This window comes from Microcebus murinus, chromosome 9 (assembly GCF_040939455.1).
Source record: "Microcebus murinus isolate Inina chromosome 9, M.murinus_Inina_mat1.0, whole genome shotgun sequence".
NCBI lineage: Eukaryota > Metazoa > Chordata > Mammalia > Primates > Cheirogaleidae > Microcebus > Microcebus murinus.
In genome coordinates this window covers 97,242,657-97,268,524 of record NC_134112.1, presented here as the reverse complement: position 1 = coordinate 97,268,524, position 25,868 = coordinate 97,242,657, and the positions used below count along the sequence as shown (strand labels likewise).

The 25,868-nt window shown below is 48.5% G+C and overlaps 1 protein-coding gene across 4 annotated transcripts; it reads left to right on the top strand.

Annotated features, from left to right (window-relative positions):
- Nucleotides 1-889: 889 nt before the first annotated feature.
- ZNF746 (zinc finger protein 746) lies at nucleotides 890-25,279 on the top strand. Of its 4 annotated transcripts, none has more exons than XM_076006700.1 (7): nucleotides 890-1,138; nucleotides 3,958-4,257; nucleotides 4,390-4,471; nucleotides 5,432-5,545; nucleotides 20,823-21,014; nucleotides 21,549-21,674; nucleotides 22,576-25,279. In XM_076006700.1, exons 1-7 carry the CDS (start codon nucleotides 1,115-1,117, stop codon nucleotides 23,637-23,639), a joined length of 1,902 nt encoding a protein of 633 aa, XP_075862815.1. In that variant the 5' UTR covers nucleotides 890-1,114; the 3' UTR covers nucleotides 23,640-25,279. The 4 variants fall into 4 exon arrangements, with proteins under 4 accessions (XP_075862815.1, XP_075862814.1, XP_075862813.1 ...); XM_076006699.1 differs by having other exon boundaries at nucleotides 22,573-25,279; XM_076006698.1 differs by having other exon boundaries at nucleotides 4,345-4,471.
- Nucleotides 25,280-25,868: the final 589 nt, after the last annotated feature.

Below are 25,868 nucleotides of genomic sequence, written 5' to 3'. Positions count from 1 at the left end.
CGCGGTGGCTCACGCCTGTAATCCTAGCTCTCTGGGAGGCCGAGGCGGGCGGATTGCTCGAGGTCAGGAGTTCGAAACCAGCCTGAGCAAGAGCGAGACCCCGTCTCTACTATAAATAGAAAGAAATTAATTGGCCAACTAATATATATAGAAAAAATTAGCCGGGCATGGTGGCGCATGCCTGTAGTCCCAGCCACTTGGGAGGCTGAGGCAGAAGGATTGCTTGAGCCCAGGAGTTTGAGGTTGCTGTGAGCTAGGCTGACGCCACGGCACTCATTCTAGCCTAGGCAACAAAGCGAGACTCTGTCTCCAAAAAAAAAAAAAAAAAAAAAAAAAGATTTACTTTAATAAACTCATCATGGAAGATGCTAAGTGGCTGCCTACCGGGATTTACCGAACTGTATTTCTATACTGGAAGTATGTATTCCATTTAAAACCAAACACGTGAGTTACAGCTGCCTTCAAAAAATAACCCACATCTCTGGCCACGGACCTAACGCGGCAGAAGCGACCGCGCCGGGGCGCCGGGCCGAGGGCGGGCGGCGTGGCCGAGGTCGCCGGGCAGCACACTGCCCAGCCAGGCCCTTGCTCGCCAGCCCGGGCGGCCGTGCTGCGGCGCGGGCCGGGCGGAGCCCCGGGCAGGACGAGACTTTCGGTAGCCGAGTGTCTCGGCGGAGTGCGGCCGCGGGGCCGGGCGGGGAGCCCGCGCGCCGGCCGTCGGGCCTGCGGGCCGGTGCGTGGTGCGGCCGTCGGGCCGCCGCGGGCGGGCGGGGCGGGGTGGGGCCGCGGGCGGGCGGGCGCCGCGCCTGCCGTTCGCCTCTCGGACTGCAGGTGGGGCTGTGCGGCCGCGCTGCCTCCAGGAAGCCTCACGGGCCTTCGTCGGCCGGGCCGCGGCGCCGGCTCCCAGGATGCAGTGTGGACCGGCCGGGCGCTGACGGCGGCGGCGCGTCTGCGGGCGGAGCGGCGGCAGGCCGGCCACCGAGGAGCGCGGCGGGGAAGGCAGGGCCGGGCCGGCGCCGCCTGCGGAGAGGACCGAGCGGCGGGCCTGCGAGGGCCGCGTGCGGCGGCGGCGGCGGCGGCGACTTCCTCCGGGCCGGCCGGACAGCGCAGGGCCATGGCCGAGGCGGCCGCGGCTCCGGTAAGGGCGGCCGGGCGCGCACGGACGCGCGGCCTCGGGGCCCCGGGCGGCCTGGGCCCGGCACACGGCGCCGCAGGCCCTGGGGAGGGGTTCCGGGGTCCGGGCCGGACCGCCGGGCCTGGGGCGCCGGCGAGCGGAGCGCGGGGTCCGCCCGGGCCTACGGCGCCCGCCGGCCGGGCCCCACCGCGGGCCGAGCCCGAGCAGCGGCGGACGGTTGTCCCCGCGCCGGGGCCGCGCCACACCAAGTTCCTGCTGCCCCGCGGGGCTTCCTGCCCCGCCCGGCCGCTGTCCCTGCACCTCCGCGCCCCCCACCCGCGGCTCCTTTCTCTGCCTAGCGCTCGGCCCGTGCGTTCCCTCCCCCAGCTCCCCCCAGCGGCCTGGTGGCACCTGGGAGGTGTCCGGCTTCGATTCCGCATACCCTGAGCGCCCACTACGTGCCCAGCCTGCGCGGAAGGGACTTGCTCCGGTGTGTAGAGCCAGGCACTGCACCAAGCCCACCCAGGCTTTATTTTGTCCCGCAACAAACCTGTGGGGTAGGTGCCACTATTATCTGTCATACAAAAGAAAACCCCGGGGCCTGGAGAAGTTAACTCGCCCAGGATCACACAGCTGGAAGTGTGAAAAGACAGTCGCTCTGTGTTCGAGGACCCAGCAGACAGTACACAGGTAGTAGCCGAGCAAAACAGAGCATACTGCGGGCGTGCAGGGGACCCTGCCCGCCCCTCCGGGCCTGATACTCTGCTTCTGTGGTTTGGGCGAGCTTTTACGCTAGGCTGGAATTTCATCAGGCCGAGCTAGGCCGGCGGAGCTTCTCAGGAAGGGAGAAGTACTTGGGCAAAGGCACAGGGAGATGGGACAGTGTGGCTCGTGTTCGGGAACAGAAAGGAGTCGGTGAGCCTGGGAAAGATGGTTTTGGTAGGAGCTGCAGAGAGAGTTGGAAGGAGTTTGGTGCCTGGACTTCGTGGGTGGGCAGCCCATCAACTCTTCTCAAGCAAAGAGTTTCCACGATGGCCCCATGTGTTATCTAGCCACCAGTTGGTAAGGAGCTGGGCTTGGCTGAGCAGAGAACAGCCACCACCTCCCACCAAGTAACATGAAGGCCTTAAGCAGGGCTTCCTGGCCCCATCAAAATGGTACGAAAACTGTGGCCTGTTGTTCAAATAGTGAAGAGTAACGTTTTCTTAATAAAGTGGGAATTTGTGCAGATGCCCTTTTCATGCAACACAGAGACTAATAACACACTTGGAGGATGGGTAGGGCTTCATTGTTGGGGAGCTGGGTATGGGTGTGAAAGGACCCTTCTGGACTAAACTCTTGGAGTCGGGACCATGTGACAGGGGCGGATGTGAGAGTGGAGAGGTGAGGGAAGGAATGGTGGCCTTGCAGAGCCTGGGCAGGCCGCGCCTGCTGGAGAGCAAGCCTCACCACCACCTGTAGCTTTTCTCCTCCAGACAGGGCTCTGCCCATCCAGAACTTCCCGTCCTTTGGGACCCGTGTAAGTCCTTCTTTCTTCAGGTCCGGCTTCCTTCCAGGCAAGCAGAGAACCTCTGAAGCACTATCCTGCACAGTTGTGTTTTTTTTTTCCTGCCTCTGCTCAAATTCTCTTTGTCTCCGTTTTCTGAGCTGTCCTTCCATATTCTAGTTCTTGGTGACATTCTCTAAATGAGCCCCTACTGGTTCCTAGTAGCCACTTCCTTAACTTTGCAGATAGTCACCAACCTTGTATTTGGGAATGATTTTCCAGAATTTAAGTCCCTGATGGAGGAAGGCCCCAGTCCCAGGACCTCCTCCTTGCCCCACAGCTCCCCACCCAAAGCCAAGCGTGCTCTTTCTTCATTGTCCCCAACTGCTGGTCACCCAAGACACTGTGTGAGTGTTTCCAGTGACAGGGAGCACCACTTAAGGTTGTTGCTGCATGTCTAAAAGTGTAACTTTGTGGCATATGTCTGTCTTCCTCACCAGACTGTAGGGTGTGTCACTGATCCCAGGCTACAAAAATGCCTGAGACTATCATTTTAACCCTGGGAAGGGGGGGAATTGGGAAAGAAAAAGTCAGAATCTTAGCAGGCTTAGGCAGTGTCAAAAAGTCTAACTCTTGGCTGGTGGAGATTTGCAGTAGTGGTGATTTTAGCTTGTGGGGGAAGGGCAATTGGGAAAGGAATTAAAATCAGATTGTCCTGGGGGAAGGGGAATTGGCTGTTACATTTTTATGCTTATTAAAAGGGGGCATGAGATGCTTCATAAAAAAAAAGAAAAGGAAAGAAAGAAATTGAGCAATACTCTTGTTTGTGCCGTTTCAGTGAACCAGCTGTTTTTTTTGCTAGGTCATCACCAGTAGACAGTTCCTGTGTAATCATGACGGGAGGTGCAGGCTGGGCTCTAGCAAATCTGCAGTTTACCGTTTCTCCACTAAAACGCCCCAGCAATGCCAAGTCACTGCCATGTGGCCAAATTGCACCGAGCGCTTGCCATGTGTCAAGCTCTGTGCTGTGACAAGATGCAGTGCCACCTCCAGGGAGCCCTCAGTGTAAGGGCGCGTGGGAAGTCACTGTGTAGGGCGATCAGCCCCAGGGTAGCAGTCTGCACAGCGAGCTGCAGAGGCCTGGAGGAAGGGCACCCCCAGACGTAGGCCAGACCTAAGACACCCTACGGAGGTGATTGCCAAGTTGAGATCTGGCATGTGGTACAGGATAGCCCCACTTTCCACATACAGGGGCTCCCCGCTCCCAGCCCAGCTCCCCCATGCCTAGGGCAGATAGGCTCAAGGAATGCACTGGGTGGAATGAATGATGTGGGCTTCTCTCTCTCATTTCTCAAAGATTTCTCCGTGGACAATGGCAGCTACGATTCAGGCCATGGAGAGGAAGATTGAATCGCAGGCTGCCCGCTTGCTGTCTCTAGAAGGTCGAACCGGGATGGCCGAGAAGAAGCTGGCCGACTGCGAGAAGACGGCCGTGGAGTTCGGGAACCAGCTGGAGGGCAAGTGGGCCGTGCTGGGGACCCTGCTGCAGGAGTACGGGCTGCTGCAGAGGCGGCTGGAGAACGTGGAGAACCTGCTGCGCAACAGGAACTTCTGGATCCTGCGGCTGCCCCCGGGCAGCAAGGGGGAGGTCCCCAAGGTAGCGCCTGGGGACCCTGGGCTGGGGGAGCCCAAGGGCTGTGCCTGTGAGCCTGTGGGTGAGCGTGTGCCACACTTGTGGTTCCAGGTGCCCGTGACCTTTGATGATGTGGCCGTGTATTTCTCCGAGCAGGAGTGGGGCAAGCTGGAGGACTGGCAGAAGGAGCTCTATAAGCACGTGATGAGGGGCAACTACGAGACGCTGGTCTCCCTGGGTAAGGCCTGGCACCCCTTCCTCTGTTGAATGGGATTTTTTTAAGCCCTCAATCTCTATCTTCTCGTAGTTGTTTTTGTCTCAGCAACATGTAAATCTCTAGAAACGTTGATCTTGCAAGGAGTTACCACTTCCTCCTGCGAAAGATGAGCCCTGGGCAGCGGAGTCCGAAGCTCCCTTCTCCCTGGTGGCCACAGGTCATGGAATGCCCCTCTCCTAACCAGGCCGGAAGTATGGACCTTTCTGTTCCTGCTGAGGCTTGGAGTGGAGAAGCCACCTATTGCTCCTGTGCCCAGTAAATCATCAACCCCACATTTGAGAAAGGCTTTTTCTTTTAGCCTTCTCTTGCAGGGATGTGTGGCCTTCACGTGACATGCCTCAGGGTCAGGAGAGAACATGGGCAGACCACGCTTCTTGCAGCAAACCATTTCTTCATGCCCTGAAGCTTTGCTTGCCCCAGACCCTGGGGCTACTGCTGCTCTCCTCATCTGTACTTTCCAGGAAAGGCCTGGACTCTAATTCCTCCTGGGCTGGTTTCTGTGTGACCCCAGAGCTATGGGTAACAAGGCTGAGGATGGGAGCAGGTGCAGACTGACGTTAAGAACTGTCCCCATCTCACTGTATACCAGAGTTTCTTAACCCCAGCACCCCGGACATTTTGGACCTGGATGATTGTTTGGGGGACCTGGGGGGCTGTCCTGTGCTTTGTAGGATGTTCAGCAGCATCCCTGGCCTCCTCCCGCCAGATGCCAGTAGCCCCTCTCCCTGAGCCCTGGTCATGACAGTCAAAATTGTCTCCAGAGTTTGCCAGATGTTTCTTGGGGACCAAAATTGCCTATGGTTGGGAGCCACTGCTCTATATTCATTGAGAAATCTAGTTTCTGCCATTCTTGGTTTTCCAGGCTGACTGTTCCCAGCCTAACTGGACATGACAAAAACTAACCTTTCTGTCCTTCCTCAGACTATGCCATCTCCAAGCCCGAGGTCCTCTCCCAGATTGAACAAGGGAAGGAGCCGTGCAACTGGCGTCGTGCTGGCCCCAAGATCCCAGATGTTCCCGTGGACCCAAGTCCAGGTGAGGGGCTGGGAGAAGGCCAGGGAGACGGCAGGTGATCAGTTGGAAACAGAAAAGTAAGGACCAGGGAAGGTGTGACCTTTCCAGAGAGAGCCAAGGAGAAACATCAACCTTAAATGCCTTAAATCTAAGTGTTTTATAGTTGAGTTATAACCTCTAACCTATTCAGCTAATACTCTAGAAACTGACACTTTCCATCAGGGAAAGAGGCAGCAGCCCTAGTCTTTTAGGAAAAAGAATGAGTGGCACAGAATTAGGGGCACAGGGAGGAGGACGCTGAGAGAGCAGGTAGGAGAACTATTGATTCATGAACAGGATGGGGGTTAGGGCACCAGCCCCCCATGCAGGCGAAAATCCACATATAGCTTTTGACTCCCCCAAAACTACTAATAGCCTGCTGTTGACTAGGAGCCTTACCAATAACATAAACAGTCTGTTAATACATATTTTGTTTGTATGTTCTATGTGTTATGTACTATATATTCTTACAATGAAGTAAGCTAGAGAAAAGAAAAATGTTACCAAGAAAATCATAAGGAACAGAAAATATACTTACTATTTATTAAGTGGGAGTGGCTCATAATAAAGGTCTTCATCCTCATCGTCTTCACATTGAGCAGGCTGAGTAACAGAAAGAAGAGGAGGGGTTGGTCTTGCTGTCTCGCATGGCAGAGGTGAAGAAAGTCCACATACAAGTGGACTGGCACAGCTCTAACCTGTGTTGTTCAAGGGTCTGCTGTATATTGAAAGCAAAATCAACTCATAGATTTGCAAAGAGTCAGCCTTGCTTCCATCCAAGAACCAAATTTCATTTAAATCCATTAGTAGTTGCAGAATATAAACCCATCGGTTAGCCGTATGGCCCAGTAGATTAGAACCACAAATTTATTTAAGGTGAATCTGGATACCAGATATCAGTGTCTCAAGTTTTCCTGGAGCCGGTCAGTACCTTTGAAAGTTAAGAGAAGGACAGGCGGCTGTGTGAGAAAAACCAGGTTCCTGGAGTGAAGACCTTGCTGGGTGGTTTGACCAGGGAGACTGTCTCTGCCAGGCCCGCCCCCCATTCCTGCAGAAGACCTCTCTTGACTGTCTCGCCTGCCTTGGGTTTCCCTTTCATCCGACACCTAGTTACTCAAAAGGCTTCCTGTGTTTAACTCGAGTTGGAGTAAATGTGTCTTCCATTGTGTTTCATCCCGGTGAGATGTTTCGCTTTACAGTGGCAGAAGCATGTGCAGAGCTGACCACGGGGCCACATTCATTAACGCATTTGCCAGTTTAGTCCAGCAAAGGCATTTTGAGAATCTGGGTGCCGACGCCAGCGCTGAAAGCTGGAGGGTAGAAAATGGCTGAGAGCAGATACCGTCTGGATGGAAAGGACAGCTTCCAGCCTCTTGCCCGTGGCAGCAGACCCGCGGGGGGTGGGTTCTGTTGTGTTTATAACGTGTGTGGAAGCTTCCCTGGCTTCCACACCGTGGCTGCCGAGAGCGCAGAGGAGCTCAGAAATATGGCAGCTGCCGGTGACATCTCCCAGCACTCACAAACCCACTGTCCACCTTGAGCCTGTCAGTAGGAATCCCGTGTGGCCTTTGTCCTTGTCCTCTCTGGTCCAAGAAGAGGGACACTCCCAGCTGGTCCCTCATCTCCATTTTGCTAGGTCCGTGCCCTTGTCAGACCTCAGCTCCCCTTCCCTTCCCCTCCTGCAAAGCCCTCCGCTGAGGTTGGCAGGACTCAGCGCCCAGCCAGACCCGCTGGGTCCTGGGTGTTCCTGCGCCTTCCTGCTCAGGCTGAGCCCTGCCCTGAGCACCCTGCATGCTGTTGTCCTCTAACCCACGACCCCCAAGCTTCCGGGCCTGCAAGGTGGGTGTCCTTGCTGCTTGTAATCGCTGCTGTGCTGGTCTCCCTCTCTGGGAACCCGCCTGTGGGTCTCAGCCCTCTTTCTGCTGCCTCTGCAGCCCTCTGGGCACCTCCCCTGCCCCCTTCCTGCCCTCACTCTTGGCTATTGCACCTTCCACACATGGTCCTTTGCTCCCTCCCCCTGCCCCCACAGTGGTCCCTGTGACTGGATGACACCCCGTCCCCCCTCCCCACTTCCAGCTTGCCACTCCCGGCTCCTGCTGTCCCTCCTGGTGAAATCCGTCTGCCGGTTCTGTGCCTGCACCTGAGCAGCCTCATGGCTGGAGAAAGCCCCACAAGCCGCTGGTCTCCTGACATTGGCGACCAGTGGCTTCAGTGGACTCTCTGCCCTGCAGTCACTGTGCCTGCTCAGCCACCTCCCTAGCCCAGGGGTCAGCAAACTATGTCCCAAGGGCCAGACCTAGCCCATCTGTTTCTGTGTGGCCCACAAGCTGAGAATGGTTTTTGTATTTTTTTTTAACTTTTTTTCTAATTAAAAAGAAGCATACCACACTCGCAGCCTTCCCTGCCCCATCTGCCTGCACCTGGGCCCCTCTTCTCTGCGCCGGCTCCCATGGCTGCTGAGCTGTCAGTCTTGCAGTCAAAGGCCCTTCCACCTGGCATGAGATCCCACCTGTGCCACCTTCTCAAGGGCAACCTGGACAATCCTGCCTCAACCCTGTACCACCCCAGCCACTGCCCTGGCCTCGCTCTCCTATGGCGGATCCCAGGGGACAGCATCTCTGCCTCTGTTTCCCACCCCTCCCTTCCCACTGTCTCTCCATCCCCTTCCACCAAAACCCTTCCTATCTCCATCACCAGTGACCCCATGGTGCTAAAAGTTCTGTTTTCTTTCTTGGCCTGTTTTAACATTTGCCACTGTTGATCACTCTCTCCTCCTAGAGTTAATTTTTTTTTTTTAAGTGGTGGATTCTCTCTCTGTTGTCCAGGCTGGAGTGCAGTGGTGTGATCATAGCTTATTACAACTTTGAACCCCTGGGCTCAAGGGATCCTGCCTCAGCCTCCTGAGTAGCTGGGACTGCAGGAATGGACCACCATACCTGGCTAATATTTTTAATTTTTGTTTTGTAAAGATAGGGGTCTCGCTGTGTTGCTCAGGCTGGTCTTGAACTCCTGGCCTCAAGTCATCCTCCTGTCTCAGCCTCCCAAAGCACTGGGATTACAGGCATGAGCCACTGCACCCTGCTGAGTCACATCTTTTGACCCTCCTGGTTTTCCTCCTCCCCACCACACCACTCTTTCTTTGCTGGTTCTTGTCGGTCTTGGAGGCCATTCAATGTTGGAGTTCCCTCAGCTCACACCTCCTCCCCTTCCTGGGTGCCCGGCTCTCACCATCCTGTGGGGTCTTAGGGCTATGCTTACTATCTGGGAAAGTGCTCCTCCAGCCTGGGCCTCTGCCCCAGTTCCCCACCCCCAGCTGCCTGGCCAATGAATCCGTTTGCTTGTCCACAGACATCTCGTGCTGAACACACCCAAAGCCTGCTCCTGCTCTTCCCTTCAAAGCCTGCTCCTCCCACATTCTCCCAAGCTCCCTCCCATCCTTCCAGACGCAGGCCCCAGACCCAGGAGTCCTCTGTGACCCTCTCCTTCACATCCACATCCATCCATCGGAAATTCTCCTGGCCCTCCCTCCCGCATCTGCCCAGATTATTGCCAGCCCCTCTGCTCCTGCCTGCTCCCCCAGTCTGCTGGACCCAACAGAGTCCTCCCTCTACCACCCAAGTCCTGGCTCTCCACGAGATCCACACAGCCAGCGCACCTCCTCCCGTTTCTCTCTTTCTCTGCTCCCGCTACACCGGCTCCATGCTGTCCCCGCAGCCCTGTCCCAGAGCCTTGGCGATGCCCTCTGCCCCGGTGCTCCTCAGAGAGGTCCCCGCCCGTGCCTCCTGCAGGCCTTTTCCCCAACCAGTACTCCCAGTCACTCCGCGTAACGTGCAGCCCTTCCACACCCAGGTCGCCGGGCTGGCTCTCCTGCTCCGGTGTGTTCCACATCAGACAGCGCCATCTGTCACATCTATTTCATACAGATCCACGGCCCCTCCCCACTAGAATGCAGACTTCAAGAGGATGAAACTTTTTATCTGTTTTGTTGATCTGATCATTCCAGACACCTAGAATCTTGCTTAGCACAAAGTAGGACTTCAATAAATATTTGTTAAGTGTATGCCATGCTTCATAATGTAAAACCCACGTATGTGTAGCAGCTGTGTATGAAATAGTGTATTTCTGATACCATTTAGATCCCTTTTCGGTCTCCCAGTCCCATTCCTCCCTGGGATAACCACTTGTCCTGAATTTTGTGTTTATCCTTTCTATCCACATTTTGAAATATCTGTATAATATGTAGCAGTAAACAATATATAATACTGTTTTTTGTGTTTTGAAAAACTACAGGCCGGGCATGGTGGCTCACGCCTGTAATCCTAGCACTCTGGGAGGCCAAGGCAGGCGGATCATTTGAACTCAGGAGTTCAAGACCAGCCTGAGCAAGAATGAGACCCCGTCTCTACTAAAAAATAGAAAGAAATGAATTGGACAGCTAAAAATATATAGAAAAAATTAGGCGGGCATGGTGGCTCATGCCGTAGTCTCAGCTACTGTGGAGGCTGAGGCAGGAGAATTGCTTGAGCCCAGGAGTTTGAGGTTGCTGTGAGCTAGGTTGATGCCATGGCATTCTAGCCCAAGCAACAGAATGAGACTCTGTCTCAAATAAAAAAAGAAAGAAAAATTACATAGGTGTCATTATATTTACCACTCATTATTCTATATTTCAGAGTCATCCATGTTGATACATTATAGCTCAAGTTCATGCATTTTAACAGATGCTTAAGCAACTTTAATTTATTTCCCATTCCTCCACTGATTTGCACTTAAGCTTATATCTAATTTTTTACTATCATAAGCGATACTGCAGTGAATATTCTTGAACGCATCTCTTTGTGCCCAGAGGACATGTTTCTCCAGGGAATAGACCCAGAGGCCTCACTGTGTCATAGGCTCGTCTTCGCCTCTGTCATTTCCATATTGCTGTCCCCATGGCTACACCAGTTGACACCCCCACCAGCAGTTACGAAGTTCCTGTTTTCTTATCTCTTTGCCCAGTTTCCATAATGAAATGTTTGCAGCCTGGCGGAGGTGAAATGGCATCTTGTTTTAATTTGTATTTCCCCAACTGTTAGTGAAGTTGAGCATGTTCTTCATATGTTTATTTGGTTTCATCTCCTGTGAATTGTCTTCTGTTTTTCTACCAAAGTTGTTTTCCATTTTCTTATTGATTCCGGACTTCTTCGTATATATTCTAGATATAAATCCTTTGTCTGTTTGCATTACAAACATCTTCACCCAGTCTGTGGCAGCTCTTTTAACTTTGTAGTTCTTGGATAAAAATCTTCAATTGTTGGTAGAATCAAACCTAGCAGTCTTTTCCTTTATGATCGGGCGCCTTTTCTATAGTAAGATATCCTCATCTACCTCAATTGAAGTCAAAAAGATATTCTCCTATGTTTTCTTATAAAATTCTTAAAGTCTTGCTTTTAAAGTTTGCTTTGAATCCATCCAGAATTAATATTTGTGTAGGTTGCAAGGGAGGGTTTAACATTCTTCCCACAAGGATGTCTGATTTTTCAACAAAGTTTGCTGAATATTTTGTCTTTTCTTGGCCAATTTGTAACGGGAGTGTCTCGTGACCCGGGTTTCCGTGTGTGCTCGAGGCTGCTTCTGGGCCCTTCGTCCTGTTTCACTGGTCTCCTTGTTTCTGCGCCAGGACGCGCTCGTTCAGCTTCATGGTGCGCCTGATATCCAGTAGACCATGCTCCTCTGCTTGTTCTTCAGAAACTCTATTCTATTGGAGTATTCTAATGGACCTTCGTTCTTCCATGTGAATTTCAGAATCTTTATCAAGTTCTCAAGAAAATCCTCCTGGAAGTTTGATTAGAATCGCATTTACTTTATAATTTAATTTCTGGAAAATTGCCTCTCATTACAGCATGGAGGCTTTTCTATCTATGGGAAGACTCGTTTATTGGAGGCAATTCAGTAAATTCTATGTGCTCTAATAAGATTTCACAGTTTTCTCCTGACAGTCGTTTTTATTGTAAATGGGATTTTTACAATTAATTACATGTTTTAAATAGTCATTACCGGGGTCCAGGTATGCTGTTGACTTTAGTGAAAGAGAAATTTTATTTTCTTATTAGGTCTAAGGATTTGTCTCTTTAGATTCTCTCGGGTTTTTTTAATCTATACAATTATATCCTCCACAGATTACACAAAAGTTATCTCTTCTTTTAAAATTTGTGTATTATAGCTTTATTTTTCTTGTTTAGTAGGTTGGCTAGGACAATGTTGAATAGTAGCAGTGATAGTTGGCACCCTTGTCTATGGACAAGATATACCTCTAAAATTTCATCCTATGTATGATTTTTGCCACAGGCTTTTTGAAGTGCTCTTCATTTAAAGACATTTCCTCCTACTCTGGCTAGCCAAAAATTTTGATTGTGAACAAGTGTTATATTGTATCAAATGCTGGGTGTTTTTTTTTCCCTTTTCTAATTTGTGTTTTGTTTCTTTTAAAACATTGTTACTGTGTATTATACATGACAATAGACAAAATACATACAGGATAAAATTCATGCAAAGTTTAGATAATGGCAGTAAACACCCATCTTCCAATACCCAGCATAGGGGATAGGTCACAGGCTGCACCTGCCGGGACCCCTGTCCCTCCCTGATCACATCCCTTCCTTCCTTTCACAGATGAACAGAAAACTCAGAAACAGAGGTGATCAGTCTCTTGCATTTCTTTACATTTTTATGCCCTATGTATACATTCCTAAATAACCATGTTTAATTTTACCTGTTTTTGAACTTTTATGAATGAAACATACCACATATATTCTTCTTTAACCTGCTTTTTTCATTTGACATGGCTTTTGAGACTCATTCGCATTGAAATAGTGGAGCTGTAGTTCATTCATTTTCCTGATTTCCACCGCTTTGTAGTTTTCTATTTTATGACTGTAATATTATTTATTCCTTCCACTGGTGGGTGTTTGTGTTGTCTCTAATTTTTCCTGTTTTTAGGGACAGTGCTATTGTGGAAATTCTTATGCATGTGTAAAAGTTCCTCTCGGTGTAGACCCGGGAGTGGAACTGCTGGGTCAAAGGAAAGAGGCATACTCAACCTCTCCAGGTAATGTCAGGTGGGGATACCAGTCTGCTTCCCTACCAGCAGGGGGGACTGGGGGTCCTATGGCACCTCCTCATCACCAGCCACGGAAATGTCGTTTTCATTTCTACCCATCTGGTGGGAGTGAAATGGTTTAAAATTTGTGGTTTAAAACTTGCATTTTCCTATTAATGAGATTGAGCTTTATATTCTGTATTTATGGGCCATATGTCTTTCCTTTTCTGTGAAATGCCTGTTTATGGCTTTTGTTCAGTTTTCTTTTAAGTTGTTTTTCCTTTACTTATTGATTTGTAAGCCATTCTTTACATATTCTGAATGTTAATCTTTTTTTTACAATAGACTCTAATCTAGTAGGATGAATGTTAATCTTTGTCAGTTATGCATATTGCTGTCATCTCTATTTATGGTATATTTTTAAGAACAGATGTTTTTCATTGTAATGTACTTGCATTTACTAATCTTCTCCTTTATGGTTTATCCTTTTTGTGTCTTAATTAAGAAATGTTTACCTCCCTCAAAATCATAATAGAGCATCTCATATTTCCTACTTATAGTTTCTAAATTTTGTCTTTCAAGTTCAAGTACTTAATCCATTAGAAATGGAGTTTTGTGGTGATATGAGGTAGAGTCCCTGGTTCTTTGTCAGTAGTACCCCAGCTCTGCTTCTCTTTGCATTTCGGTGAAACTTTCGAATTGCCTTAGCAAGTTCCATGGAAACGTCAGTTGAAGTTGTGGTTGCAATCTTGTTCAATCTGTCACACGTTTCACAGAGAATGGGCATGTTTACTATATTGAGTCATGTTATCTGTGAATATCCTAAGTCCCTCCATGGGGCTTGTCTATAACGTCTCAATGAAGTTTTATAATTTTCTTCCAAAAAGGTCTTGCAGATTTTTAAAAATATAATCCTGGGTTCCTTGTATTTTTTTTTTTTAAATCATGATTGTCCATGGTATGTTTTCCTGACTTGCATTTTCTATTTGCTGCTGACACATGTTGGGGGCTTTGGGGCAAGGAATACCCCTTTGTGAAGGCTTTTACTCCTATGGCAGGAGCTCCTCCCAGCCTCCCTCTCTGCCCAGTATGCACCCAGCGCTGCCTGGGGAAGGCACACGCCTCACCGGAGAGTTTAGGAGCAAGAGCAAGGCCAGCACAGAACGTGCGGTGTCTGCTGTCTGCTCTTTCTCCTCTGGCCCAGTAACTTTATGATTATAGGGTCTTGCCCACGGATAAAAGCTATTTCCTAAATTATCAGTAGTAAAAATTGCTTAGCCTCACCTGCCCTCCTCTTTTGCTTTATTTCTCTGTTAAGGTCCGTGACAAGGAAGAAAAAGGGTAATTGATTGGCTCCCTCAAAACTCTAATAGCATATAAAAATGAAGTCGTCTTTCATTTATTGATATTTCTATCTAGGAATCTTGCTAAAATTCTCACTAATGCTAATAACTTTTCTAATAATTGCCTAATGATTCTCAGATTTTCTGAAAAGTTAACGATATCATATATAAGCAATAAGAATTTTTTGTTTTTCCTTTTCAAATCTTTATGATTTATTTTTCTCTTGTTTTATTGTGCTGGCTGAGAACTCTCAGAAAAATCCTTAAATAGAAGTGATGCTAACAGGTGTCCTATTGGTTCATGAATTTAAAGAGAATGCTTTTTAATTTTTCACATTAAGTATAATATTTGCTAAAGGTTTTGTTTACAGATACCCTTTATCATGCTAAAGAAGTTTTCTATATTTCTGGTTGGCTGGGTATTTCTAGTAGTCATGACTGTTGAATTTTATACTATTTTTTTTTTTTTGGTATATATTGAGGTGATTATATGGTTTTTCTCCTTAACCTGTTAATATGGTAAATTGTTATTTTCTAATGTTGAACCAACCTTGCAATCCTGGAATAAACCTAATTTAGTCATAATTCTTTATATACATTGCTGGATTTTGTATCCTAATTATTTTGTTTAGGATTTCTGAATCTTTGTCATGAGTTAGACGACAGGCCTGCAGTTTTCCTTTCTCAGACTGTCTTTGTCTGGTTTCGGTATTAAAGACGTGAGCTATGATGTATGCCTCTGTTTTTATTTGTTCAGAGAGTTTGTGTAATGTTGGGATTGTCTATTCTTTGAATGTTTAGTGGAAAACACTAGTGAGGCCGCCTGGGCCTCAAGCTTTCTTTGTGGGGGAGATTTTTGACTACTGATTTATTTTACTGATTTATTTTAGTTCTAGGACTATTCGGGTTTTCTATTCCTTCTTTAGTCAGTCTTGGCAAGTTGAAATTTTCTAGGAATCTGTCTGTTTCCCTGTGGTTTTCAGATTACTTGGAATAACACTCATAACATCTTCTTTACCTTTTTAGTTTCTGCCGCACCTACCATTGTTTTCCATTTCCATTCTTCAGAGTGGTTATTGTTCTGTGTCCTCTTCTTACTCTTGCTAGAGATGAATTGGTTTGATAGTCACTTCAAAGAACCAACTTTTGGCTCGTTGAAGTCTTTGTTTGCTCTTTTATTACATTCTTATATTTATTATTTCCTTCTACTTTTTAAAGGGTTTTGTTGTTGATGCTATTTTGTAGCCCACACATTTTTTATAGATACTTTCATTAACATTGGGTCCCAAATATCTTCTAATTTTCCTTGTGATTTTGCCTTAGACCCTTGGATTATTTAGAAAGAAATATGTATATTTAAAATTTTAGTCCATGTGGAGAGTTTTTGACTTATAACCTAATTGTGTTATAGTTAGAAAATGCAGCATGTAAATTACTAATCTTTTAAAATTTGCCGATACTTGTGTTATGACTTAGAAAGTGTTCATTTTTCCTTAATGTTCTGTGTAGCTTAAAAAGCACGTGTTCTCCTTATAGTTGGATTCTGCCTCTGTACATTTGGTCAGGTTTGTTACTGGTGTTGTTCAAATTTTCTGTAGCCTTTAGTTGTCTGGATTTGTCAATACAGAGATCAAAATCTCCCACTGTGAAAGGGGCTTTATCCATTTCTCTCCAGAGTTTTATCAGTTTTGCTTTATTATTTTGAAGCTATATCATAAACTTAAATACTTACAATTATTTTATCTTCCTGGTCAATTTACTAGTATATAGTAATGGTTTTTTATTTTTATGAATATTTTGATTTTTAAAGTTTATTTCATCTGATATGGCATAGCTACATCATTTTTTAAAAATTGTTAATTCTGGCTTAGTATATCATTCATTCTTTTACGTTGCTTTCTGCATCCTTCTGTTTTAGTGTATCCTTTGTAAATAGGACATGGCTGGATTTTCTGTTTGTTTTTAGTCTGATAATCTTTACCTTTTAAATTTCTAAAGCAGTAGCCACTAGCCACACATAGCTACGGAGAACTTGAAATGTCCTGTAAGGATAAAATACATACCACATTTCAAAAACTGTACAAAAAAAAAAGATATGTGTACAAAAGATGTGTGAATAAAAAGTAATATAAATCATACTGATTATATGTTGAAATAACATTTTGGACATCTTGGGTTAAATAAAATATACTGTTGAAATTTATTTCACCCATTCTTATTCTTTCAATGTAGCTACTAGAACACTTAAAAATTAGATACGTGGCTCACATTGTTTATCCAATTAGACAGCACTATTGATTGTGGTTACTAGTTTATTTGGATTCTTTCCTACCATCTTAAATTGTGCTTTTAATCCTTAGTCCTGCATTTTCTGTATTTTTCCCCCACCCCTCTTTTAGGAATTATTCATTAAGGTTTTTTTCCGGTGGCTCACACCTGTAATCCTAGCACTCTGGGAGGCCGAGGCGGGCGGATTGCTCAAGGTCAGGAGTTCAAAACCAGCCTGAGCGAGACCCCGTCTCTACCATAAAAATAGAAAGAAATTAATTGGCCAACTAATATATATATATATATAAAAATCAGCCGGGCATGGTGGCTTATGCCTGTAGTCCCAGCTACTCGGGAGGCTGAGGCAGGAGGATCGCTTGAGCCCAGGAGTTTGAGGTTGCTGTGAGCTAGGCTGACGCCATGGCACTCACTCTAGCCTAGGCAACAAAGCGAGACTCTGTCTCAAAAAAAAAAAAAAAAAAGGTTTTTTTTCCTTCTCAAACTATTGTTATTTTTAATTACTTTGAAAGTTATACATCCTATTTGTATTCTTTTGAAGGAAAGTTTAGAAATTTTTTTCTTCCTTTAGAAGTTGTTTTTTGTGGGTTTGATGGTAACGAGCTCTCAGTTTGTGTGTGTTTGTATATGAGCTTATATGTGTCTTAAAATATCTTTATTCCATCCCTATACAGTCCACCCTCTGTATCTGTGGATTTCATATCCATGGATTCAACCAAATTTCTAGTTTGATAGAAAACATTTGAGGAGGAAAAAAGGGTATGTGCTAAACATGTAGAGACGTTTTTCTTGTAATTATTCCTTGAACAATACAATTTACATATTAATAGAATTTACATTGCATTAGGTATAAGTAATCTAGAGATGATTTAAAATATATGGGGAAATACGTGTAAGTTATATGCAAATACTACACCAATTTACATAAGAGACTGGAGCATTGTGGACTTTGGTTTCCACAGGGTATCCCAGAACCAATTACCCACGGAGGAAGAACTTTACTGAAAAGACATAATTCTAGTTTGATTGTTATTTTCTCTTAGTGTTTTATTCCTAGCTTCTGTTGCTATTGAGAAGTCAGCCATCAGTTTAATTATTATTCTTTTTCTGAGATAGGATCTCACCCTGTTTCCCTGGCTAGAGTGCGGTGGTGTCATTATAGCTCACTGCAGCCTCGAACTCCTGAATCAGGGGATGCTCCTGCCTCTGAACCTCCCAAGTAGCTGGGACTACAGGTGTGCGCCACCACGCCCAGCTAATTTTTTCTATTTGTTTTAGTAGAGATGGGATCTCACTCTTTCTTAGGCTGGTCTCAAACTCCTGACCTCAAGCAATCCTCCGCCTCAGCCTCCCAGAGTGCTAGGATTACAGGCGTGAGCCACTGCGCCCCACCTAATCATTGGGGATTATCTGCCTTTTTTCTCTGTCTGCTTTAGGTCTCTTTCTTTGGTGATCTGCAGATTTACAACAGTGCGTCTAGGTGTAGATTTCTTTCTCTTTATCCTGCTTCAGTCATTGATGTGTTTCACCAATTTGGGAAAATTGGTGTTATTCTCTCTTTGAATATTGCCTTGTCCGCTTTCTGTCTGCCCTTTTATTCTGGAACTTTTTCATGTTAGCCTTGATAACTTTGAACCCCTCTTTAATTCTTTATATTTTCAGCTCAATCTCTGTGCTGCTGAGGTTGAAATGATTTCTTCTGATCTGTCTTCTAGTTAGTTCACCATTCTCTATTTAATCATGTCCATTCTGTTGTTTAACCTATAGATTGGATTTTTAAATATCAATTATTTTATCTTTACATTCTAAAGTTACATTTGCTTCTTTTTCAAAATTTGACTGGTCTGTTTTGATAGTCTCTTGTTTCCCATACTTTCATTCCCCTTTTTTATTTCTCTAAATATATTAATGTTTGTATTCTCTATATGATAGTTCCAGTATCCAAAGTCTGCAGGTTCATTCTCCAGCTCATGATTTCTGCTGAGTTTGAGATGGCTGGTTTTCTTACTGAGGTGGTGATGTTAATTGTGAGCTCATTAATTATTGGAAAGCTGTGTTTAAAATGCTTTCCTCCTGAGAACGTGTTTGCTTCTGCTGGTCATCTGGTGCCAGCACAGACCCAGGGCCACTACTACCTTTACCTGGGGGTTTTCGGGCCTCAGTGGCACTGTGGGGCCCGGCACCAGACACCCTCAAGTGCTGGCCTGTGGGTGTCAGCTTCCAGGGGAGATTCTTCTCCCCTCTCAGGCAGAACAGGCAGTCTCCTTCTGTGGGGCAAGTTTTAGCTTTGATTTGTATTGTAAGTTTAGTCCACTGGGAACATTGCCCTTTGGGGTACCAGATTTATGTGTGTGGGGGGGGATGGAAGGTTGCCTCCCACCCTGCCTGACCCCAGGCTTTTCACACTCTTAGAGGTAGACCCTAAATGTACACAGACCATTCAAACCCAGGTATCAGGAGATGTCCTTCACTGTAGATTTGGGCTTCCTTACAGTTTCTGGCCTCTGTTTGTTTTCCTTGCATTATTTGCAGGTCATCCATGCTTAAAATATTTTTTATTTCTATACTTCACTCGGCATTTTTAGATGTTCCACACTGAGAGGAATTTCTCTCTTTCTCTGCACATCTAGCCAGCAGTATGCCAGAAATAGAAGAGTCGAATGCTGTTTTTATATCTGTTAAGATGATTATATTGTTTTTGCCATTAATCTGTTAACGTTGTGAATTATAATACCGTATTTCCTAGTGTTATCCTTGAGTTCTCAGGATAAACCCAACTTGTTCATAATATGTTATGTCTTTCTTTTTTTGCAAATACATTGCTGGACTTGATTTGGAGTTCTTTCATGTAGAATCTTTGCATATCTGTTCACGAATGAGATTATTTTATAAATTTGTCTTATACTCTAGTTTGTGTAATTAAAATTATACTAGCCTCCTAAAATGGGATGACAGATATTTGCTCTCAGCATTTTGAAGATATTCTGTTATCTTCTGCTGAAGGAATTCTGCTTTCAGTCTGAATGTCATTCTTTTCTCTTTGGTATCTTTTAAGATTTTTCTCCTTATCTTTGCTATTGCTTCATCTCACGTGAATGTTGTCAAGGTTGGTTTGTTTATTTTTTTATTTTTATTTCCTATTTGGGAATGGATGTGTTCCTTCAAACTATGGACTCATAATGCCTCCAATTTTGGAAAATTCTCAGCCATTATTTCTTTACCTATTGCCATTTACTCATTTCTCTGTTCTCTCCTTCTATGATTTCTACCAGCATATCTTAGAACTTTTCATTCTATCCTCCATGTGTCTTAACTTTTTCATAGTTTTCCTTTCTTTATCTTTCAGTGCTGTACTCTGGGTTATTTCCCCAGATACATTTTCCAAGTCATTGATCTTCTCTTCAGCTATGTCCAGTCTGTTGTTAAGCCATCTATTGAGTTTTTCATTTCCACAATTGCTTTTGTCATTTCTAGAATATCTGTTTAGTTCTTTTTCTCAAATCTGACTTTAAAAAAAATAATTTTCTGTTCTTGCCTTAGAGATTCTGTTCCTTCATTTATTTCTTTGATGATTTTAGACATACTTATGTTACTGTATCATTCACCCTATCCTTTTTTTCTATAGTTCTTGAGAGTGAAATCCGCCATGACTCTCATACCCATTTGGCTCTTCTTCTGGTTTGTAAGTTTTAGGGTTTTTTTTCTGGTTTCAGTTTATAAGGGAGCCCCTTGTGGCCTGTATTGTGGGGGTGCCCCTCTGGGGCAGATTTGCATTTGCCTGTGCCGGGGCCTCCTGAGTTGCCATAGCTGTCAGCTGCTTTTTCTGTTAGTTTCTCAGCTTAGGGTCTCTGCCCCTTGTGGGTGGTTTGACTTCTGTGTGGATATGTGATTCTGATTTATGGGTTACTTTCTCACACATAGCCCTGGACAAGTAGGTGGCTTCCCAGTAGCTCCCTCAGGTAGATGGAGCTTTCCTAGTCCAGATCTCACAGGCTGGACACAGCCTTGTGGCTCCTGGTTTCACGCAGGCCACTCAGCCCCACTCTCAGCCTCACGTGGACATGAAAGCCCAGCCCCTGAGGCCTGTGTCCCCGTCCAGCAACTCTCTGGGCCACTCGCCTTCCACTGTAACTCTTGACTGGACTGGTGTTTTCTCTTCAATTCTCATATCTGGAATCTTTCTTTTGAGCTCACTTAAATACATGTGGGGGGATAAGGTCTGGGGGGATTTGGGGTTAAATTTTATCTGTCATTTCTGTGTTTCAGGTGAGGGCAGGACATCCCCAGAGCAGCCCTGTCTCCCCCTGTGTACCAGTGGCCTAGCCCTGAGAATGCCCTTGCTTATCCCCCCTCCCCCATCACTCTTTCCTACCCTGCCCATGTACCTACCCAGTGCCATGTGACTGCACCCTGGGCCCAGGGGCCCTGTTTGCTATTGCCTTCCCTTCCCACCAGGCTCCTTTGCTGTTTGTTGGACCCTTGTAAACCCCCTGTGTCCATTTCCTAGGGCGAGGGGCCATGATGCTGTGCTCACACACTCTCCCTTTCCTAGGCTCGGGGGCCCCGGTCCCTGCCCCTGACCTCTTAATGCAGATCAAGCAGGAGAGTGAGCTCCAGCTGCAGGAGCAGCAGGGGCTGGGCGTGGAGGCATGGGCAGCCGGGCAGCCAGATATCGGGGAAGAGCCCTGGGGCCTCAGCCAGCTGGACTCCGGAGCAGGAGACATCTCCACGGACACTACTTCTGGTGAGTGGCTGAGATGGAATCAGACGCAAGGAACAAGTTGTCCCTGTGGGCAGAGACGGGGAAAGCTCCAGGAGCACGTGGGGTGTCACGGGCTCTCAAAGCTTCTGTCTGACTAGTTTAGAAGTTCTCTCCACCTTGAGGTCTGGACTGCACCAAGGGACACCTTGTGGCCCCTCTGAGGTCAGTGATGCTGTTCCTGGGCTTTCTCTGGCCTGGGTACCAGAGGCCCCCTTGGTCACCCACACGGTTGCGCTTGGTTCCCCCAGCAGTGGGCGCTGAGGTCCCACTGGTTGCCTCGTATTCAGGAAAGTCTGCACGAGAGATGAGTTGGTGAGCTCTGAGCTTCCTGGTGCCTCAGAGAAGGGCAAAAGACACTGGGTTCAGGGAGGCTGAGTCGTTACCATCACTCAGAAAGGTCCCCGATGGGGATCTCAGGGCTTCACCTGCTCCCCTTGCCCACAGTTTTCTTCCGCCTCTGCCCCCTCGCCCCCACTTCCTCCCCTGAACCTCCGGCTCCCTCTCTCCTCCTTGCAGGCGTCCATTCCAACTTCTCCACCACCATCCCACCCACCTCCTGGCAGGCGGACCTCCCTCCCCACCATCCTTCGTCAGCATGCTCCGACGGGACCCTGAAGCTCAACACCGCAGCCTCCACAGAAGGTACAGGGGTGCGGAGAGCGGGAGGGGAAAGGCCACTGCCTGCCTGGGGGATACCTCAGCCCAGGTGCCCCATTTTTACTGGTGAACTGCCCTGACCTTCCCGCCAACAGGCGTTAGGGTGTCTGTGATCTCTAGATTCCTCGTCCGTCCTGTTCTTTATCTCCTTCCCAAGTCTTAGGCTTTAACAGCCTTTGTTGAGGATGTCCATGTTTCAGACGGTCCCTTTTTCACGTAATGTTAACCAGTCTGTTCTGCTACGCTGATGTCTTGAAGGATATACCTGCTCCCCAGACTCAAGCAACCCATGGCCTCTCTGGCATGGAAGAAAACAAAACTGAACTAGGACCACTTCTTAGATGTTGGTACTTCCAGAGACAGGTGTCTGAAGGCCAAAATTCAGAAGAAAAACTGCCACATTTATCTGTTAGTTTTCTGTTTGCATAGTTTTGAAGGCCAGTCATCTGTTACCTTAAGTACTTTCTGTCATTTTAGCATCCTGAAAATTGTGCTACGATCCCTGCTATAAATAAACCAAGATACCACATCCCACAGCTGGTGTGTGGCAGAGCCGTGGCAGCCCCAGATCCAGCTGGACCCTAAGCCCCTGCTTTGTACCTTGATCACAAGCCACCAGTGGTCAGAATTCCCTTCCTAGGGTACATTCATGGTTAGCCTTAACAGCCGAAGTGAACTTGGGAGCAGGTATGATGGGTGCTTTTCCTGTGACGAAGGTACCAGAACACCAGCAGTGGGCGCTCTGTTGAGCTGCCAGGGGCCCAGGGTTGGGGGCACGTTAAGGGTCCTAAGCAGCTGCTCAGCGGCCAGATGAGAGTGTCAGATCGGTAGCTTTCTGGGCCGATGAGAAACAGAATGATCTGTGTTTTTCTGTGTTTCTCAGCAGATGTAAAAATTGTGATAAAAACAGAAGTCCAGGAAGAGGAGGTGGTGGCCACACCCGTGCATCCTACTGACCTAGAGGCTCACGGGACTCTGTTTGGACCAGGCCAGGCCACTCGGTTTTTCCCTAGTCCTGTCCAGGAAGGCGCCTGGGAGAGCCAGGGCGGTTCCTTCCCCAGCCAGGACCCTGTGCTGGGGCTGCGAGAGCCTGCCCGGCCCGAGAGGGACATGGGGGAGCTCAGCCCTGCTGTGGCCCAGGAGGAGACCCCTCCCGGGGAGTGGCTCTTCGGTGGGGTCCGGTGGGGCTGGAATTTTCGGTGTAAACCGCCAGTGGGCCTGAACCCAAGGACTGGGCCTGAGGGGCTCCCTTACCCCTCCCCAGACAACGGCGAGGCTGTCCTGGACCCCAGCCAGGCCGCAAGGCCCTTCAATGATCCCTGTAAATACCCTGGCCGGACCAAAGGCTTCGGCCACAAGCCGGGGCTGAAGAAGCACCCGGCCGCGCCCTCGGGGGGCCGGCCCTTCACCTGCGCCACGTGCGGGAAGAGCTTCCAGCTGCAGGTCAGCCTGAGCGCGCACCAGCGCAGCTGCGGGCTGCCAGACGGCGCGGGCCCCGGGGCAGGGACGGCGGGCGGCAGCACGCGGGACAGCAGCGCCCTGCGGTGCGGGGAGTGCGGCCGCTGCTTCACGCGCCCCGCGCACCTCATCCGCCACCGCATGCTGCACACGGGAGAGCGCCCCTTCCCCTGCACCGAGTGCGAGAAGCGCTTCACCGAGCGCTCCAAGCTCATCGACCACTACCGAACGCACACGGGCGTGCGGCCCTTCACCTGCACCGTGTGCGGCAAGAGCTTCATCCGCAAGGACCACCTCCGCAAGCACCAGCGCAACCACGCGGCGGGGGCCAAGGCGCCGGCCCGCGGCCAGCCGCTCCCGCCGCTGCCTGCCGCGCCCCCGGACCCCTTCAAGAGTCCCGCCTCCAAAGGACCCTTGGCCTCCACAGACCTGGTGACCGACTGGACTTGCGGCCTCAGCGTGCTGGGACCCACTGACGGCGGGGACCTGTGAGCGCCCCGGCCGCGCGTGTACGAAGCCCGGTTTGCGGACAGCAGGGTGGCCTCGGGAGGCCGGAGGCGGAAACGGAGACTGGGGAACCCAATTTCCAAGTTGCCGAACTGATCACTGGAAAAAGAGAAACTATCAAACAATGCAGCTTACACCTCTAAACAAAGTAGAATTCTCTGATTGTGAAATATGAGCACCGTAGAATTTTAAGTAATTTAATTGCAAACCTGGTTTTGGTTTTTTGTTGTTTTTTTTTTTTTATCCTCGAGGAAAAAGCTGGAAAATAGTAGTAGTGCCAGTTTAAATTTGGTAGCACACTTTCGGTTTTCAGGGCGTGCGTTTCTGTTGCTGTGTTTCACCGAGTCTCGTCGTGAGTGTGTTGGAAGGTTGGCCAGCCGAGGCGCCCCGGACCCCCCTACCCCTGGGGATCGGGTCCTGCCCCCCACTCAATCCTGTGGGCGGTGCGCCGGGACCCTGCGCTGTCCACGCGGGCTGATCTGGGCCTGGAGCGCCAAGCCCTGGGCAGTGAGGCCACGCGGTGCCCGGAGCCATCTCAGCGCAGCAGCAAAGACCGTCCGGGAGCAGCAGTTCCGTTCCCCAGCTTGCCTCCATCCGAAAAGGCCCCCCAAAAGTGCTGGCCCCAACTCTTCCCTATTCGGGCCACCTGCAGTACCAGTACCTCTCCAAAGGGAACTTGACAGTGTCCCCTGCTGTGTGACTCCCGGCCTCGCGAGGGAGGGTTGTCAGAAACCATAGTGTTAGGTCTGGAGAGGAGAAGAAACCGAGGCTCAGGGAGCTGAACCCTCAAACATCTAGTCACCCGCGGAGCGGGAGCGAAGCCCGGCCTGCCCACCCCACCCGGGGCTGCGTCCCACTCGCACAAGATACCTGTTTCCTGTCGCCTCTGCGCAGCGATTTCTTATTTTCAAAACACTTCCGCCTCGCCTCTCATGTGATCGTTACTGTGACTTTGGGAAGCAGCGGGGCAGGGATTTCTTTTGAGAGATGAGGAAATAAACCGCTCCACGGGACACACCTCAGCCTCTCGCTGCGGGTACACAGGTGGCGCGCCGGGAGCTGGGGAGAGCCCGGGTGAGACACAGCTCATTCTCCCGGAACATCGGTTTGGGGATGTTTTTTGCCCTCTTAAAAGATTTGGCCTAAGTCAGATCATCAGAGGAACTCTCGCTTATAGCAGCTGCTCCTGCTGCGCACCAGCCTCCTGTGCATGCGAGCCCGGTCGTCCGCTGGGCATTCCAGAAAGCACAGCCCCGGAGGCCGGGTGACGGACAGCGGCCTCCTCCTCCTTGCGTCTGGTATCTTAAAGGTGGGCCCGGATGTCTTGGTTCTGCCGCAGTGCTGTCCCGACCACACAAACATCCATTCCTGTTCTGTTGAAGCAGCCCCTGGTCCCCTTGCCCAAAACGGGCGACTTGTCCCCCCTGCGCAGGGGGAGGCCGTGGCTGCTGTTCGTTCAGCTCCCTCATGCATACTTCTATTAGGCAATAGACTAGGTAAGAAAATTGTTTCTATGTACTGTATATTTTGTACCTGTTTACACTGCTAATATTGATATAACTGATATTTTGAAAAACAAATAAACAGAAAACATCCCGTTAAAATAAAACCTAACCAGCATCAAGCGGTTTGGTGGGTCCCCTTCTTAGACCTGCGTCTTCGGGGCTGACGCGGTGAACACACCGTCCACGGGGCTGTCTGGGCAGCTCCCTCGACTCCCTCCTGCACTCGCGGCCTTGGACACGGAGCCGTGACCGTCCTGGAGAAGTAGGAGTAGAAGATTCCAGAGAAGTTTGAGTTTGTGGAGATAAACTGACTTTTGGAGGGAGAACCAAAATATATCAGATCACTTTGCAACAGAATATAAACATGGTTTCCGTCATGGTTTGATATGATTTGAGATCATATGTATGAAGTTGGGAAGGTCTGGGAGAAGAATCGCAGAATATCAGAGAAAAACGGATGTTGGATGGTCTCTCCTTGTATCTTTTCTTGGCTGGGCAGGAGGTTGTGATCCAGGTCTCGGAGCAAAGTCCGTCTGATGGTGGTTGAGCCAGGCTAACACCCAAATTCCCACCAGCTAGAGTTAAAAAATGTTAACATTTTATCTCGTGTTTTCGGTCTTTCTCATTTTGGTCGTAATCTTTTTAGGAAAATGGAAATGTATAATCCACCTTAATTTTTGCCATGGAGGGCATGGGAGTGGGACGTGGA